This window comes from Loxodonta africana, chromosome 1, assembly GCF_030014295.1.
Source record: "Loxodonta africana isolate mLoxAfr1 chromosome 1, mLoxAfr1.hap2, whole genome shotgun sequence".
NCBI lineage: Eukaryota > Metazoa > Chordata > Mammalia > Proboscidea > Elephantidae > Loxodonta > Loxodonta africana.
The window spans coordinates 115598376-115618584 of NC_087342.1; the positions used below are offsets into that span (position 1 = coordinate 115598376).

The following is a 20209-nucleotide window of genomic DNA, read 5'->3' on the forward strand; positions in this document are numbered from 1 at the left end:
ACATTTTTTCTCCTTGTCTATGGCTTGTCTATCCATTTTCTCAATGGTGCCTGAAGATGGACCAGAGAAGTTTTTAACTTTGATGCTGTCCAATTATCAATTTTTTCTGTTACATTTGTTGTTGCTGTGTGCCCTTCAGTCAAATCTGACTCATGCTTACCCTAGAGGGCAGAGTAGAACTTCCCCATAGGGTTTCCAAGGCTATAATCTTTATGGAAGCAGCCTGCCACATTTTTCTCCCATGGAACGGTGGATGGGTTTGAATTGCGGACTTTTTGGTTAGCAGCCAAGCACATAACCACTGTGCCACCAGGGCTCCTTCTCTTATGTTTAGTGCTTTGTATTTCCTAGCTAAGAAATCTTTGCCAAAGATGATATCATTTTTTTTTTTCCTAAAAAGTCTAAAGATAGTTCTTATGATTTCTTCTAGAGACTTTATAGCTTTGGATTTCATGTTTAGGTCCATGATCCATCTCAAATTATCCCCAGGACATTAAGTTTTTGTGTACAGTGTAAGGTAGGTACCAAGGTTCATTTCTGTCCATGTGGACATACCGTTGTTCCAGTACTATTTGGTGAAAAGACTTTCATTTCCCCCATTAAATTGCTAAGATGGCTTTGTCAAAAATCAACTGGCTATATAAAAACATGGGTTAAGCTCTAGGCTCTCTTATTTTTCCTTAATCTCTCTCTGTCTACTCTATGCCAATATCACACTATCTTTATTACATAGCTTTACAGTAGGACTTGAAATCAGACAGTGTAAGGTCCTCTGAACTGGTTCTTTTTTTTCAAGGTACTTCAGCTAGATTTTTGCATTTCAATAAAATTTTTTAATCAGCCTGGAAACTTCTCCAAAAAAAAAAAAAAAGGACTCTTTGGATATTTTATTGGAATTGTATTAAATATGAAAATTAATTTGGAAGAACTGACATCTTAGTGTGATTTAAAACTCCAATAATGGTTTTCTTTATGTTTCTTTTGAATTCGTTAAGCTTCTTAAATCTACGGGTTTGTAGTTTTCATCAAATTTGAAAATTGTCTAGCTATTATTGTTCGAAATATTTTTCTATCCCTCCCTTCTATCCCTACCTCTCCTCTCCTGCAACTCCAATTAAACAATTATTAGACTACTTAACGCTGGTGAGATATTACTGAGTATCTGTCCTTTTGCCTCTCTCTTTTCTTCACTTGGAATAGTTTTCATTGTCTTGTTTCCAAGGTCACTGGTCTTAGCTTCCATAGTATCCAATCTAACCGTAAGCCTACCTAGTAAATTTTTCATTATACATATTACTTCTTTCAGTGCTGTATTTCCATTTAGTTCTTTAAGATAGTTTCTAGTTCCTTGCTGAATTCTCTAATAGGTTTACCTATTAAGTCCATATTTTTCTGTAAAACCTTGAATACATTTATAACAGTTGTTTAAAAGTCCTTGTCTGCTAAATTCCAGGATCTCTGTCACCCATGGGTCTGTTTCAATTTATTATTTTTTTATGTTTGCTTTTTTGCAGGTTCCGGGTTGCATGTTGGGGCCCTGGTGGTGCAGTGGTTAAGAGCTATGGCAGTGAACCAAAAGGTAGGCAGTTCAAATCTACCAGCCACTCCTTGGAAACCCTATGGGGCAGTTCTACTCCATCCTATAAGGTTGCTATTAGTTGGAATCAACTCGACAGCAACAGGTTTGGTTTGGCTTTTTTTTCAGATTGTATGTCGGACTTCGCAAATGCTGTGTTCTTGAGAGTTTGGATTTTGTTATGGCCTTTTAAATTGTGCTGAGCTTTTTGTTGTTCTTGGTTTTTCCTGGCAGGCAGCTAATTTACTGGAAGAGCAGCCATATCCAGGGTAAGCCTTTGTTTTCAGGTTCAATTTCAAGCTCTTAGAGTAGCTTTACTTTAAGGCTAGAGTTATTCCTGTTCCTAAGGTTTGACCTTTCTGGGGTCTCAACTCAATGACTTGGTATGAAATGACATTTCATCAACTCTAACTGGTCAGCACTCCAAAACCTCACTGTGCAACCTCTGGAATATATCGTTCACCATGAGCCTCCTAGATGTTGTTCTCCGCCAGATCTCACAGGAATGTACTCAGTGCATATTTAATTTACTATTGGGCCAAAGACCCAAGGGAATCCCATGCAGATTTCTAGAGCCCTTTCTTTACACAACTCCCTCCTCTCAGTACCCTGCCCTGCAAATTCCAACAACATCAGCATCCCTGAGCTCTGGTCTCTGGATGTTCCTCCCAGTGGGGCTGCTAATTGCCCTCTGGGTTCCTCTGCCCTGTGCTGTGTCCTGGATAGTGCCCCCAGACAGAAAGACAGGGTGAATGTGGAGCTCACCTTATGTTTTTCTCTTTTCTCATGGTTCACAGCCTTGTGCTGTCATCCAATGCCTGAAATACATTTTGACTTGTTTTACAGTCAGGTATGGCAGTACGATATGTCTGGAACTCATTACTCTCTCATGGCCAGAGCCAGAAGCCTGTCCATTCATATTTAAGAGCAATGTACTAAAAAGCTAAGTATGCAGTCTGTGTTAAGTGGAACTTCACGAGGTTTCTAAATGTCAGTATCTGTGGGTCTTTGCTCTGATTTAATCTCTCCAGAGAAGTGCCTTCCAGTCTTCATCCTGGTAGGAATAGAACTTAGATTCTGTAGCTGGGCAGGAAAAGAAATCAGTGGGGGATGAGGGTTGACCTCTCTCAAAAGAGGAAGCAGACTTTCCATTCATTCTCCAGACTTTAGTTGCATTCTTTATCCCCACTCTCCCGTGTTTGTATCAAGTACGTAGTTAATATATCACTGATTCAATTTGTCCTGAAACCATGTCTCTGCCTCATAAAGGACGGGGTAGGAATAGATGTCTGACTGGGCCAGCTAGGCATATTGTCGTGGGGATCAAACCACTCCTTAGAGAGGATTTCAAATAACCCCCTTGTTTCAGCATCCTGCCTCATGCCCATTTGCTGATACCTGATTTCTCAAACTTTCAGAGCTTTTCTAGGGTTCTGTGGGGCCAAATTGTCTTACTTTTCACCAAAATTTCCCTATGCTGGCACTTCATTCTGACTTTCCTCCACTCTGTTAATTCATTTGCCGTTCTTCCATTTGCTTTATATCTTCATGTAATGTGGTTTGTGTTACAAGTGTCTCTTCATTTATCAAAGAGGGGGCTTATGCTTCTGTTTCTTGGTCTTCTTTTATTACGCCTACCTGAAACAGGAGGTTCCTGCCTCTGCTTGGTTGAGAACCCACTCTTAACAACCGCGTTAAGCTTTACAGCCACATTATTAACCATTTTTACTTTTTTTTTTTTTTGGTAGTTCTACAGGTTCTTTTTTCACCACTGTTTCTTATACGCCACATCATCTTCTTTCTTGGATTCATTTTACAGCTTGCCAGAGTACATAGCTTTTCAGAGAGCACACAAGGATAATAAACTTTCTGAGTTTTGCAGAACTGCCATGTCTTTATTTTGTACTTACTCCAAATAGCACTTGACCGGAAACACTCCCCTAGCCGTTCCACGGAAGAAAAGGCCTGGTGGTCTGCTTCTGTTAAGATTACAGCCAAGAAAACCTTAGGAAACAGTTCTACTTTCTAAAACGTGGGGTCACCATGAGTCAGAATCAACTCAATGGCAACTAACAACAAGGATTCTAAACTTAAAATATTTTCTCAGAGAACTTTAGTAGCATTGTTTCAGGCTCCTTTTTCCTCTGATATGGCAGATATTAGATGTTCAGAGAAACCTTTTCAAGTTATCACAACTAAAGCAGCTGGGTAAACCATCTGCCTGAGTGGAGCCAAAGTAAAGGAATCCCTTGGAGCCCTGCCACTGTCCCTTTGTACTCCTGGCTACTCAATATGGGCCCTGCTCCCAACAGACTAACTGTTTAAAACTGTAACATCATTACCAACATCTGGTTCTAATGCTTATCACACCTAGAATCAACATCTATAAAGTCTACCCTTGCCCACCCTCAGGACTGAAGTTACTTACATACTGGCAGAGCCCAAGAGGTTTTGACAGACATGCCCCTCTGGTTCCTAAAGATTAAATGGCTTACTTTCCCCCAATGGTGTATGGTTACATCGCTTATGATGCCAAATAACTAGCTGTGTGACATTTACCAAGTCACCTCCCTTTATGGGCCTCAGTTAATTCATCTCTTGAATGACAGGGCTGCTCTGTATGGTGTCCAAGGTTCCATCCAACTCCGATGAATTGACTCCACGTACCCTTCTTTGAACCTTTCTTATTTCCCCACATGTCCTTTCTCCCCTACCATTTCTTAAAGGTAGAGTCTCCTTTCACAATACTTTTTTCTTCCTCAGAGCATGGCTGAGGACTTGAACATGGCTGGAACTCAATAAGTACGTGTTGCGTGAATATTTTGAATGAGTGAGGTATTTAAGCTTCCAAGGGAAAAAAAAATTCAAAATTAGACTTTGAGGCAATAAAAAATTAAACATAATCAAAGATGTTAAATGCTCTGGTCAAACCAGCAAGCATAACAGAAAAATAATTCCATATCATTTTCTAGCACCACTATCAGCTAGCTATTACTACCAGTAGCACTACTACTAGCCAGCTTCTACAAGATAATTACTACTACTACCAATAATTGTTAACGTTGGGAATTTACAAGGTGTAAATTTTTTTTTTTTTTTTTTAAGGTACAGTTCTCAGTAGTTTATATGTTGTAGTCCTCACTACCAGAGTAGACTTTTCTCCATAGGGTTTTCAGTGATTGACTTTTCAGGAGTAGATTACCAGACCTTTCTATGAGGCACCTCTGGGTGTACCAAACCTCCAACATTTTAATGCAGCACATTAACTGTTGCACCACTCAAGGACTCCATAATAAATTAAGTGGTTCTATTATTATCCCTGGAGCCCTGGTGGCACAATGGTTAAGAGCTTGGCTGCTGTCATGGATTGAATTATGTCCCTCAAAAATATCTGTCAACTTGGCTGGGTCACAATTCCCTTGTAGGATTTTATGATTGTCTACCATATTGTCTTCTGTCTACCATATTTTCTTTCCCTATGTACTGTAAATCCTATCACTATGATGTAATAAGATGGATTAGCGGCAGTTACACTGATGAGGTCTACAAGATTAGGTAGTGTCTTAAGCCAATCCCTCTTGAGATATAAAAGAAAGAAGCGAGCAGAGAGATATGGGGACCTCATACCACCAAGAAAGCAGTGCAGGAAGCAGAGCATGTCCTTTGGACCTGAGGTTCCTGCGCTCAGATGCTCCAGACCCAGAGAAGACTGATGCATCACAAGGACCTTCCTCCAGAGCTGACAAAGCCTTCCTCTGGAGCTGGTGCCCTGAATTCAGACTTCTAGCAAACTGTGAGAGAAGAAACTTTTCTTTGTTAAAGCCATCCACTTGTGGTATTTCTGTTATAGCAGCACTAGATGACTAAGACAGCTGCCAACCAAAAGGTCAGCAGTTTGAATCCACCAGTTACTCCTTGGAAACCCTATGGGGCAGTTCTCCTCTATCTTACAGGATTGCTATAAGTTGGAATCAACTCAACGGCAACAGGTTTTGCTTTTTGGTTTTTATTACTATTCCCACTTTACAGATGAGAAAACTGAAGCACAGGGAGATTAAATAACTTGCATAGGTCCTCCAGGTAGCAACCAATGTATTCAAACCCAGGCAGTCTAGCTCCAAAGATCACACACTTAACCCTGTGCTCACCTGCCTCTCTGTTCCTTCCATGAGCATTTACTCATGGGACCATCCCAGCCATGCCATGTCATTACCCAGGTAGAAACTGAGGCCCAGAGAGGTTTAAAGACTGCTCAGTGTCATATAACTAGGAGTGCAGGTTGTCTGACCACATGCCTCTTTCCACAATACAGCCCTGATTCAGCAGTCCCACCTCATTACAATAGGGACATCACTGACAGCCGGCTGCTGGGAAAGGTGCACAGAGAGGTGGAGGCTGCAACTAGAAGAGAGTGATATCGGGGATGAAGAGTTAAAATTGGCAGTGAATTGAAAGGAAGAGGCCTATTCTGGGGAAGCAATGATGCCAGAAGTGACAGTTGTGGGCAGCCACAGGAAGGGAGAGTAAAGGAGGGTGATGAGCTTGGACAGGTGAAAGAATGGACAGCAAGGCCCCAGGAGGGTGGGGAAAGTAGACAGGTCACAGTTTAGGAAGGACGGGAAAAGCATGCTCTTGTAATTACACACATTTTTCAGCAGCAGTCCAGAAGTTGTGGAAAAGTATGCATTACGAACCAGGAAGTATCGTTTTGGATTGGGAAGGTTTAGTAACTGAAGCAGCAGCATTCATGAGAGAAGCTGGGGTGGGGTGGGGCACATAATAGGCACTCAGTAAATGTCTGTTCCAAATAAAAGAGACAAAGAGAAGAAAATCTGGGAATCGCTTTCATAAAGAGAAATACACCCAAGGGAGTAGCTGCTCAATAAATATTATTTTTTATCTGTGTACAGTAAGAAGCCTGGGGAGTTGTAAAAGATTATCCGCTACATTCCAAAGAGCCTTCAGCCTCTGATTTCAATTCTGGCAAATTCCCTAAGGGGGCTGTGGAATCTCTCACTGGGGAGTTTTAAGAACACACTCTGAGATGAGCCACTTGGAGGGAGTGGTGTAGACAATTGGAAAGCTGAAGAATTGAGGGGCTGGACAAAACAACCCTCAGGTCCTCTGCAGCCTCCACTTCCATATAATTCCCTCAGAAACTGCACTTTCCACTCTGCCTCCCCAGGGAACAGAAAGGAACTGAAGGACCAGCAGACACTGCCGTCCCACCAAGCTGAAGATAGCTGAGTGATCTGGAAGGCTTCCAATTGCAAAGGGTCTGGCTAAATTGTAGGCCATTGATTTCATGAAGAAATAAACCACAGAAAGCCTCTTTGGAACATGCACATAGAAAACAGGACAAAATGCTGAGATTATCTGTTTGGAATTCACTTTAAAAGAGACCAGGCAGAGCTCATTTATTTTTGAGAAAATATATGATTAACCATAGTTAAAACTATGAATTCAGAGGTTGTACATTAGACCAGCTCCTCAAACTTTTGAGAGCATTTAATATTATCTATTGCTGCCATTTGGACTAAATTGTTTTTTTAATGTACACAATATTACAAATTTAATTTGAGCTGTTTGAATCAGTCTGTAAAAAAGATTTGATTATACCTGAGTGTTCTGGCCCCGGCTTTTCCATATCTCAGTAATCTTGGCGGTAATTGGCTGATTAGGCGTCTCACACTCCATCTCTGCCTCAGTTTCCATGGCAATGTTACAGGAGCTATTATAGATGAGAACTTCATCTCTTTCCACTTTAGGGCTGAAACGAGAGGGGAGGTTAAATGGGGTGTCATCAATCTTAATGAAATGCAATTATTTTTACTCTTATTAATCATTGCAAGCCATTAGCTTGTGGCAACTACAGGCCACCATTTGTCAAATTTTGCAAATTTCTGTAATTTTGTTTCCATTCTTTGATTGTTTATTTGTTTTCCCTTTATCTGCACACCCTGCAATGAAAATACACGTGGTAAATATCTTTCACTGAGGCCCTTCTCTTTTCCAATCTATTAAGAACATTAGCAAAAGCTCCCCTAAGCCCAGCTTAACAAGCAAAGGCCAGATGACGTTTCCAGTTCCAAAAATGGAAGTAAATGTTGGGGAGAGTTCCCCCCTCTTCTTTCTTTTCCCTTCCCTCTTCCTGCTCTTACTCACACTTTGTGTTGGGGAAGTGAATTGCCTGAATCCCCCTCGGGCAGACGGAGAAATTGGAAAACCCACACAACTGGCTAACTGGTCCCTAATTCCAACTGTGAAAAAATGAGCTCATTTAGGCTTTCAATTCCCTCTTCCCAGCTGATGGCAATGAGGCTCTGTTGCTAGCAGTGGAACATTAACTTAGTAAATTAATTAAACTTACTTAACAGCCCAGACTAAGGAGATTCGATATATGTGCCAGTTATACTACCAGCCACTCACTTTAAAAGTCCTGTGGCTTTAAGGGGAAAAGCCAGACTGGATTTAAAATGAAAAACAGCAGTGTAGCATTACAGAAAACCTAAAAATACACTGTCTAGAAGAGGTGAGAATATGGAGATTGAAGGGTATTGTCCCCAACAGGTGTGAGATTTATTTAAGAATAATCCTGGCTTAAGGCACCATTACAACTAACTCATGGATTATTAGTAAAAATTGTTATTACTAAGTGGCGTCAAGTCCTTTTCAACTCATAATGACCCTATATATACAACAGAGAGAAACACTGCCTGGTCCTGTGCTATTCTCACTATCATTGCTATGTTTCAGCCCACTGTTGCAGCCACTGTGACAACCAATCTCATTGAGGGTCTTCCTCTTTTTTACTGACCCTCTGCTTTACCAAGCATGATGTCATTCTCCAGGGACTGGTCCCTCTTGATATCATAGCCAAAGTACATGAGTCGAAGTCTCACCATCCTTGCTTCTAACTGTACTTCTGTACATTCTGTACTTCTATACATTCTGACTGTACTTCTTCCAAGACAGATTTGTTCATTCTTCTGGCAGTCCATGGTATATTCAATATTCTTCACCAACACCGTAATTCAAAGTCATCAATTCTTCCTCGGTCTTCTTTATTTGTTACCTAGCTTTTTTCACATGCATATGAGGCAACTGAAAATATCATGGCTTGGGTCAGGTACACCTTAGTCCTCAAAGGGACATCTTTGCTTTTCAACATTTTAAGAGGCCTTTTGCAGCAGATTTGTCCAATGTAATTTATTGTTTGATCTCTTGACTGCTGTTTCCATGGGCATTGATTGTGGATCCAAGAAAATGAAATCCTTGATGACTTCGATCTTTTCTCTACTTATCATGATGTTGCTTATTGGTCCAGTTGTGAGGATTTTTGTTTTCTTTATGTTGAGGCATAATCCATACTGAAGGCTGTAGTCTTTAATATTCATCAATAAGTGCATCAAGTCCTCTTCACTTACAAAAAGCAAAGTTGTATCATCAGCATATCACAGGTCGTTAGTGAGTCTTCCCCCAATTCTAATGCTGTGTTCTCATTCATATAATCCAGTTTCTCAAATTATTTGCTCAGCATACAGGTTGAATAAGTATGGTGAAAAGATACAACCTAGATGCACACCCTTCCTGATTTCAAACCATGCAGTATCCCCTTTTTCTATCTGAACAACTGCCCCTTGGTGTATGTACAGTTTTCGCACGAGCACAATTAAGTGTTCTGGAAATCCCATTCTTCCCAATGTTATCCACAATTCGTTATGATCCACACAGTCGAATGCCTTTACATAGTCAATAAAACACAAATAAACATCTTTCTGGTATTCTCTGCTGTCAGCCAAGATTCATTTGACATCAGCAATGGTATCCCTCATTCCACGGCCTCTTCCAAATCCAGCTTGAATTTCTGGCAGTTCCCCGTCCATGTACCACCACAACCATTTTTTTAAATATCTTCAGCATAATTTTACTTGCATGTGATATTTTTCGATAATTTCCACATTCTGTTGGATCATCTTTCTTTGCAATAGGCATGTATTCAGATTTCTTCCAGTCAGGTGGCCAGGTAGCAGTTTACCAAATTTCTTGGCATAGACAAGTGAGCACTTCCAGCATTTTATCCATTTGTTGAAATATCTCTATCGGTATACAATTAATTCCTGGAGCCTTGTTTTTTGCCAATGCCTTCAGGGCAGCTTGGACTTCCAACTCAAGGCTTGAATTTTTTTCTTCAGTTCTTTCAGCTTGAGAAATACCAAGCATGTTCCTCCCCTTTGGTTTTCCAACTCCAGGCCTCACATTTCATTATAATACTTTGTCTTCTGGAGTCACCCTTTGAAAGTTTCTGTTCAGCTCTTTTACGTCATCATTTCTTCCTTTCACTTTAGCTACCCTACGTTCAAGAGCAAGTTTCAGCATTCTTTCTGACATTCATTTTGGTCTTTTCTGTCTTTCCTGTCTTCTTCTTGTATAATGTCCTTGATATCATTCCACATCTCATCTGGTCTTCAGTCATTAGTGTTCAATGCATCAATCCGTTTTTGAGATGGTCTCTAAATTCAGTTGGGGTATATTCAAGGTTGTACTTCGGCTCTCATGGACTCTAATTTTCTTCAGCTTCAACTTGAATTTGCATATGAACAATTGATGATCTGTTCCGCAGTCAGCCCCGGCCTCGTTCTGACTGATCATGTTGAGTTTCTCCATCATCTCTTTCCACAGATGAAATCGATCTGATGCCTCGGTATTCCACCTGGCAAGGTCCACATGTATAGTCACCATTCATCTTGTTAAAAAAAAGGTATTTCCAATGCATAAGTCATTGGTCTTGAAAAATTCTGTCATGTGACTTCCTGCATCATTTCTATCACCAAGGCCATATTTTCCAACTACTGATTCTTCTTTGTTTCCAACTGTCACATTCCAATCACCAGTAATTATCAATGCATTTTGGTTGCATGTTTGATCAATTTCAGACTGCAGAAGTTGGTAAAAATCTTCAATTGCTTCATCTTTGTTATTAGCAGCTGGTGCGAAAGTTTGAATAATTAACTGGTCTTCCTTGTCGTATGGATATTATCCTATCACTGACAGTATTCTATTTCATGATAAGTGTTGAAATGTTCTTTTCAACAATGAATGCAACACCATTCCTCTTTGATTTGTCATTCCCAATATAGTAGACCATATGATTATCCAATTCAAAATGAGCAATACCAGTCTATTTTTGCTCACTAATCCTAGGACATCAATCTTCAAGCATTCCATTTCATTTTTGACAACTTAAAATTTTTCTTGATTCATACTTCACTCATTCCATGTTCCAATTACTAATGGATGTTTGCAGCTATTTCTTCACATTTTGAGTCGTGCCCCATCAGCAAATGAAGGCCCCAAAAGCTTCACTCTATCTACATCATTAAGGTCTACTCTATTTTGAGGAGGCAGTTCTTCCCCAGTTATATTTTGAGTGCCTTCCAACCTGAGGGGCTCATCTTCAAGCACAGTATCAGACAATGTTCCCTTGTTGTTCATAGGTTTTCACTTGCCAATTTTTTCAGAAGTAAATTGCCAGGTCCTTCTTCCTAGTCTGTCTTAGTCTGGAAGCTCCACTGAAACCTGTCCACCATGGGTGACCTGCTGGCATTTGAAATACTGGTGGCATAGCTTCCAGCACCACAGCAACACACAAGCCACCACAGTACAAAAAACTGACAGACAAGTGCTGGATTAATAATAATTACTAATAATAGTTATAGTTTATATTATAAACTATTATAACTATTATTATAATATAACTGTGATTATATTACTATTATTATAAACTACAATATAAGGATCCCCGGTGATGCAATGGTTAAAGCTCTCAGCTGCTAACTGAAAGGTAGGCAGTTCGAACTTATCACCTGCTCCGCAGGAGAAAGATATGGTAATATGTTTATGTAAAGATTTATAGCCTTGGAAACCCTATGAGGCAGATCTATTCTGTTCTATAGGGTCACTATGAGTTGGAATCAACTCTATGGCAGTGGAGGTTTTATATGATATTATAATACAGTAATAGTAATAATTGGTTATAATAATGCCTGATATTGTTTCCAACAATTTCATATGTATAATCTCATTTCAATCTGTAAATTAGGTAGAGGCATAAAACATGTAGACCAAACAGATTAGGGGATCTGCACAAAGTCAAACACAAAACTGTGGCAGTGCTGAGATTAGAACTCAGGTGTCCTGTCTTCTAGAGAAGTGTTCTTAAGTTGAGAAGCCAGCCAAACATTGGCCTTTTTTCCTCTTTCCCTACCCTTTCTGGTTTTCCATGGGACAACCAGGAAGGATGGAGAAAAGTGAAAAAGCTTGAGAACCTGTAAATCATGTCAAACTATAGCATCTTTTTAGAATCATTGTGAAAATGATTTCCTCCACAATTTGCTACAAATCATTAGCAAGATAACTATCACATCTCACCACTTTATCTTCCCTTCTTCATGCAACCATATTCTCAGTTCTATATCCACCCAAGATATGACGTCTTAGTCATCTAGTGCTCGTATAATAGAAAAACCACAAGTGGATGGCTTTAACAGAGAGAAGTTCATTCTTCCACAGTCCAGTAAGCTAGAAATACAAATTCAAGGTGGCAGTTCCACGGGGAGGCTTTCTCTCTCCATCAGTTCTGGAGGAAGGTCCTTGTTATCAGTCTTCCCTTGGTCTGGGAGCATCTTAGCACAGGAACCACAGGTCCAAAGGACATGCTCTGCTCCCAGCACTGCTTTCTGGGTGGTATGAGGTTCCCCTGTCTCTCTGCTCACTTCTCTCTCTTATATCTCAAAGAGATGGCTTAAAACACTAAATAATCTTGCATATCTCATCAATATATCTGCCACTAATCCATCTCATTTCATCATAGTGATAGGATTTACAACCCACAGGGAAATCACATAAAATGGTGGACAATCACACAATACTGGGACTCATGGCCTAGCTAAGTTGACAGATATTTTGGGAGGACACAATTCAATCTACGACACATGACCTCATGCCCACTGTCCTGCAGACCTACCACATACCAGTTGCCATGAAGTTGGCTCCAACTCACAATGACCCCATGTGTGTCACAGCAGAACTGTGCTCCACAGTTTCAGAAGAAGAGAGCCTGGCCTCTCTTCTGAGGCACATCTGATTGTACTCAAACCTCTAGCCTTTCAGTTAGTAGTCAAATGCTTTAACTGTTAACACTACCCAGGGACTCCAAACCTACTACAGGTTGTCAATATTTTAATATCATGCTACCCAGCACTGAATGCAAATAGCTTTGGCTGACCACTGGAACTATGGTCTCCCTTTATCTGAGCCATCCCTCCCATAACACCTCTGATTGTTTTCATCTTGTAGCCTCCATATTTATACTAAGATGGTGGTAAGCTTAGAAGTCTCAGAGATGCAGTTACCTGGGGACTCAACCGTGCTGTATTTATTTAACTGGTTTTCTGAGAAGCATTAACATGCAAAAGTTCGGCTTGGTATCAGACCAGCTAGATTTGAATCTCAGCGCAGATACCAGCTGTATGACCTCGGAGACATTACTCTCTAAGCTTTGCTTCCCTTGTTTATAAAATGGAGTTACTAATAATTGAGTACCTATGTCACTGAAGTGGTGAGTGAATTGAATAAAATGAAGTATGTAAAGTGATTAGCACAGAACCTGGTACACAGTAAGTATCTAATAAAGGCAACTCTTGTTATGGTGGTTGGTGGTGGAGGTAGTGGCATTATTGTTGAAATGTAAATGTGGGACTTCACATTCATTACCGTTACATTTCATCTCACTGATTTGGACCCATTGCTCAGATACATTTTGAATCTTGAGCCTATAATCTAGCTACAAATCCGCTTTCCCGAGCCATCAACCGGGGGTAGACAAAGCCACAGCATTTGCTCCCAGAGAGTCCTTTTTACTCAAAGATTCAGAAAGGAAAAGCAAAATAATTTAACTTTTAAATCAAAAGGTAATATTTAGATAAATATGGAAAAATGATAGAATAGAATGTGAAATCCACATAGGCTTTTAAAATAAAACACTTGACTTCAAAGCAATTTGAGTCTGAGTCAGGCCACTCTGGGCTGTGTGCCTGGAACCTTTCTTTTGCTACTGGGCAGGGAGATTGTTAGAATAGTTTGAGCAGCTCTCTTTCTGTATTCCCATCATAAATCACTTACAAACACATCAGAAGGGAAATGAGGCTGGGTTACCAAACCATCACATTCCCAGATAACTACTTTCATTTTTGAAGGCTCACAAACCAACTGATTAATCATTCGTTATAGAATTTTGTCAGGGATAAAGTCAAGCTTGTTATTGTTGTTAGCTGCCATTGAGTTAATTCTGACACATGGCAACCTCATATGTGCAGAGTAGAACTGCTCCATAGAGTTTTTAAGCCTGTGATCTTTCAGAACCAGATCGCCAAGCCTGTCTTCCTAGGTGCCTCTGGGTAGGTTCAAACTGCCAACCTTCTGGTTAGCTGTCAAGCGCTTAGCCGTGTGAGCCACCCAGGGACTATCTAATGTCCAGCTTAGCTGTCTAATTTTCTAGACTCCTCTCCCCTCTTTTCCTTTCTTAGGCAATTTAGGGACTACTTGCCTATCACCTCTCTTTGTTATGCCCCTTTCTCCATGGCTCATCACCAGCAGCGGATCTTCAATCATTCAAGCAAGTTCTTTGTACCTCGTGTATAACTGATCTGGGACTACAGACTTGAACTCATGAAAAGGAAAGACTTCCTTTACAACCTTTCTTGGCCTTGGGCTTACATTGTCCTGACGAGCCACCTTCTGCCCTTTCTAGGCTCTGTGCTGGCAAGGTAAGAGCAAAAGGGGGTAAGTCCCGCTGCCCTCCTTTTATTTGCCTCTTGGCAATGCACTGTCTTCCCTAAACACATCCTTCTTCTGCGAAAAAGAGTTAAAACTCTTCTCTGTTCACTTAGACTTTTAATAAGCTTTAGCTCATACTTCCTTTTGGTGTTTGTTGCTGATTACCTCACTAAAGATTCTAAAAAACAAAATGCCTGCACTAAAATAAGCAGGCACAAGTTATCAAAATTACACTAACTTTAAAAAATTTCTTAATAGCTATTAATGTTTTCCTTCACAATAATCCTGTGAATTAAGTAGTACCACTGGCTAAATACATGTGTGTCTATGTATATACATACATGCACGCACACACACACACACACACACTTATTTGTGGGAGGGTGAGGAGGACTAAAGTAAGATTTTTGGTCCAAGTGGCAGCAAAGATTGTTCTTACAACCTAGACTTCCCAACTCCTAATCTGTTGTCCTTTCAGTTGGTCTATTCAGGCCCCAAAGTAATGAAGTCATCTTTATGTATGTGCTCTCTAGGACAGGTAGGAAAAAATACTTGAAGGCATTCCATCTCCCCACTTAACCTGAAAGTTGCTACCTCTGAATTTGAAATCTCATTTACCCCCTCAAAGCTCAGCCCTGGTGGCATAGTGGTTAACAGCTACAGCTGCTAACCAAAATGCCAGCAGTTAGAATCTACTGGGTCGTCCTTGGAAACTATGGGGCAGTTCTCCTCTGTCCTATAGGGTCGCTATGAGTAGGAATCAAATCAACAGCAATGGGTAATAGATAGGGGTGTGGCTTTTAATGGGGTCTGAGATTCAGTTGCCTTAGTCAACTCTAAGAATGAAGAAGGGCATGGGAGAACTCCAGAGAATAGTTCTAGGGATCCAGATAAACTCTTAATTCAATGAAGCCAGGAACTGCTGACATGTGCTTCTAGTGTCCAACATCAGTGAGTTCTGAAATCCAACTCATGAGTCCAAACTCCAGCACTCCATTTCTTATGTGACCTAAACAGGGCTCTTCATGCCCTTCTAGAAAGTAACCAGCCTGGGAGTTTCCTTGCTCCTCTGGCTAAATACAAACCTCTGATGGCAATTTCATACTAAAACATGGACTGTCTCAGTTCATCAAGAAGTAAGACTGCTGTGAAAAGGGCTGGTTATCTTTCATCTGTGCCATTGGTTTAGTTTCTTTCTTTTTTTTTTTTTAATGGGAAACAGGCCTTCATTAAATAATAAGATGTAACCACTCCATCTAAGAAATAAAGAAGGTACGTGGCAATGTTCAGCACTGAGCTGTATCACACTGCACAGAAGAACTGCTACTGAAAATGAAGACCATCCGGAGTTATAAGGAAACCCTGGTGGCGTAAGGGTTCAGTGCTATGGCTGCTAACCAAAAGGTTGGCAGTTCAACTCCACCAGGTGCTCTTGGAAACTCTATGGAGCAGTTCTACTCTGTCCTAGAGGGTCACTATGAGTCGGAACTGACTCAACAGCAATGGTTTTAGAGTTACCAGTGTAGCCACACTTTTTTTTTTTTTTTTAATTTCTTTAGGGAAAAGGGTTTAACCTGGAAAGTTGTGGCTTTTTTTTTTTTTTTTTTTAGTTTAAAAAAATCCTTACAAGCTTATGGATTCCAAATCCTAAATCTACAGTAATTCCGTCTGTGCATCCCTCTTCTTTTGAATAAACACTGCACAATCTGCTGGATTTCTCTGTGACTTTTTTTTCCTACTTGTGACTCTGTCTGGAAAGAAAAGAAAAAGGAAAGAGGAAAAAAAGCCTTCTGTTTTTCATAATGTCTAATCTTTTTCCCCATTGGCATTCACCAGATGTTGCTTTGGATCGGAAGATAAATATTAAAATCTAAGCAAGAACAAAGCGAGCTGTTTACTGGGCAGACTTTTCAGATGTTCCCTTGAACACTTGAAAAAGACAGGAGATGCTTTGATATGCAGCTGGCTGGAATTCACAATGGACACACGGCCAAGGAGAGTTGCAGGGCCTGGGGCAAAGTCCACTCACCCTCCCATCCCTGATGGCTTCACTGGCCCACTGGCCATCAGTGGCGTCATGAGGGTTGGTGTCACCCAGTGTGGTAACTCATGGTGTCACCCCCCTGCCGGACCTTCTTCCGTACCAGACCATACAGAACTCTTAGTAATGTTTTTTTGTACTAATGCTACTCATAAATTGTAATTCCCGTACATCACTGAATGTAATGGCAATAGCGGTAACATAAACAACTAGCAAAATTAAAATGATACCTTTAAATTACAATATCATACGCACATTCTAAATGTATTTACATTTACATAGTTTCATGTGGTTAAAGTGAAAATTCAGTAAGAAAACAACAGAATTCGAAGTAAAAACATTTAAGAACTACATCAAAATTATGTTCATTTTAACATTAAACTTTACCATTACATGAGATACATTAATGGATTAGCTCTGCATGATCAATAATGGCCCAAATAACGTAGAAGTTGTAGACAAATGCGTATGGAAATACGTTCATAAGTGAAATAATACCATAAAAATAGACAGGAACAAATACATAACCATTTTAGCACTTACTGAATATCGCGACTAAATCACAACTTTCCTCTCCTGGCCTTCGAAGCTGTGAACTCGTGAATGACTTCATTAAAATCAATGCCTCTCACCAACTTATTTTTTAATGTGTCACTGTTTTTTTTAAATCATAATTCAAACCTAAGCCCTGAAATTTTCATTAAAGTCAGATATGTATTTGCAAGACAGTAATGTTTTTAAAGAAAATTTTGAAAAGACTAAAAAAAAACCTGAATTTAAGACTTAAGTTATATTTCTAAACATGTAACAAGAAACCGCAAATATAAAAACATTGGCAGCAATAAAAAAAACACAGCATTTGCTTGTAGCACATACAGATGAAACCACGTGATTTGAAGAGTCCTTGTAATTGGGTAAGAATGAAGCTCTGACTGGAGCTCATTAAAAAAAACTCAAAAAGTAAAATACCATAGAGTTTTAGCCTTATAGGTATATTGATACATGTAAGCTGGGCTTAGGAAAAATGTTTTTGTTGTTGTAAGTACCTACAGGGATATTTTTATAAAAAACAATAAATTTCTGGTGGAACACTGCACGAAAATTTTATAGACAGCCATTGGCATCACCCCCTCTGACAGTGTCACCTGGTGCAGTCCACATCCTGTGAGTCCCCCTAATAACACCACTGTCGATGTAATCACGGGGAAGGGCCAGAGACAGAGAGGACAGGGTTACCTGATGAAGAGGCCTGAGAACGATGGAAAGTTTGACTCTGTCCTATGATCTGGCTCAAAGAGGCACTGAGAACATTCTTCACAAATGTAGAGGTAAGGCCATGATTTGGGCAGTCTCTCTGTGCCCATGGTGACAGTCAAATCGCACTGCACATAGGTGTGGCTGGAGGCTTCACAGCCCTCCTCCTCAGACTTCAGGTCACACAAGAAAGCCAAGGACACTGCAGGAGACAGTCAAGGTTAGGCTAGGTTAGGCTAGGTTAGGCTAGGTTAGGTTAGGTAATAACCACCCAAAGAACCGAAGCCTCACATTGTTTCCAAATGAAGTCCATGTATTCTTCCTTAGCCAATCACAAAATGAAGTCCGTTTACTTTTTCAAAAAATATAAGGAGCCCTGGTAGTGCAGTGGTTAAGCACTTAGCTGCTAACCAAAAGGTTGGCAGTTCAAACCTACCCAGTGGTTCTGCAGGAGAAAGACCTGCTTCCATAAAGATTACAGCCTGGGAAACCCTATGAGACAGTTCTACTCTACCACACGAGGTGGCTATGAGTCAGAATAGACTAGGCTACAACAGGTAACAGGATATTAATTACATATAATACATACAGAAGAAAATAAGTACTGTTTTTTTTTTTTAATTATAAATCATTATAATAGTTTAGTGGTCCAAACCCACCCAGAAGGGCCTTGAGAAAAAAGGCCTTTTGATCTGCTTCCAAAAGGTGACAGCCTTGAAAACTCTATGGGGCAGTTCTACTCCACACACATGGGGTCGCCATGTGTCAGTAGCAACTCTACAGCAACTTTTTTCTTTTTTAATGATAGGAAAAACTCGTGTGAACCCACAAGCCAACATAAGATCTAAAAGCATTGTAATACTCTTAAACCCATGTGCTTCTCCCAATTCCATCCCTCCCTCCTCATGCCCAAAAATAACCACTTGCATTTTTAAAATAGTTTTATCATAGGGGCTTATATTCATAAACAAGAGATTGTTGAGTTTTGCTTGTTATTGAACTTTATAAAATACATGAAATAATATTCTTGGACCTGCTTTTTCCACTCAATATTGTTTCCAAGATTTTCCATTATATTGTATATAGCTGTTATACATACATTTCCACTTCTGTTCCATATTGCACCGCATGAAAAATACTACCATGTATTTTTCTATTGTCTTTCCAATGGACTTTTGGGTATTTCCCAGTTTTTGCTACTACAAACATGTACAAAATTTTCTCTAGGGCATATGCCTAGAGAGCAAATTGTTTATTCATAGCGTGGGTACAAGTTCAACTTTACAGGGTAGTGTCATATTGTTTTCCAAAGTGATTGTGCCATTTTACATTCTTATCAGCTGTATGCAGCCCTGGTGCAGCAGTGGTTGAGAGCTATGGCTGCTAACTAAAAGGTCAGCAGTTCAAATCCAGCTGTTCCTTGGAAACTCTATGGGGCAGTTCTACTCTGTCCTATGGGGCCGCTATGAGTCAGAATCAACTCGATGGCAACGGGTCTGGTTTTTTTGTTTTTGTTTTTTGGTTTATCAGCTGTATATGAGTTCCCATTACTCCACATAATTACTAACACTTAGAATTATAAGACTTCTAATTTTGCCAATCAAAACCCACCGCCATCAAGTCAATTCCAACTCATAGTGACCCCATAGGGCAGAGTAGAACTGCGCCATAGGATTTCCAAGACGTGCCTGGTGGATTTGAACTGCTGACCTTTTGGTTGGCAGGAGTAGCTCTTAACCACTACATCACCAGGGTTTCCTTTGTCAATCTAGTGTGTATAAAATGGTTTATCATTGGCCTTAATTTGCATTTTCGTCATTACTTTTTAGGTTGATCAACTTTTTCTTTATTTATTAATAATTTGTGTTTCCTCTTCTATGAAATTCCTATTCTTGTCATTTGCCCATTTTTCTATTGGGCTCTTTGTCTTTTTCTTACTGAGTTGTGCTCTGAATATATTGAGTACTAATCCTATGAAAATTATATGTTTACTAAGAGCTTCTCCAAATTTGTAACTAAGCTTTTTACTCTATGAGATCTCTTGATTAACAGAAGTTCTTAATTTTAATATAATCATGGCTGTTAACATTTTATGAAGAAGGAAAGCAACTACTTGAAGCCCTGTGACACTCAGGCCCTTTCTTTCTGGGTCATGGGACAGTGTAAGCAGCATCAACAAGGCAGACTGGCAATGACCTTTAACAGGAAGACAATTCTCAGCAAAATATGACTTAGAAGCAGTTCTGTTTGAAAACCTTAATAAAGTAAAAAACAGAAAGAAGAAGAAAAGTTTATGAGCCTGCTACCTCTGCAGCTAACCTGTCCATACAGGTACACAACAAATGCTATCAAGGGTTTGAAACTAGCTGCCCTGCCTACATCATAGTGCTGTGGCAACGTGACAATGAGATAATACATGTGAGAGAGTTTGCAGTTATTAGTAACACACAAATATTCTTGTTGTTGGTGTTATATCCCAAAGCATCTGACACCTAGTAGTA

At 39.9% G+C, this 20209-nt stretch overlaps 1 protein-coding gene across 1 annotated transcript in view; it reads right to left on the bottom strand.

Annotated features, from left to right (window-relative positions):
* PKHD1 (PKHD1 ciliary IPT domain containing fibrocystin/polyductin) overlaps nucleotides 1–20209 on the bottom strand; it is a 595384-nt gene that overhangs the window by 481680 nt on the left and 93495 nt on the right. Inside the window, exons 33-34 of the mRNA XM_003404439.3 lie at nucleotides 17691–17910; nucleotides 7196–7346 (exon numbers count right to left, since the gene is read on the bottom strand). Of these exons, the coding sequence (XP_003404487.2) occupies nucleotides 7196–7346; nucleotides 17691–17910 (371 nt within the window). The remainder of the gene's footprint in view (nucleotides 1–7195; nucleotides 7347–17690; nucleotides 17911–20209) is intronic.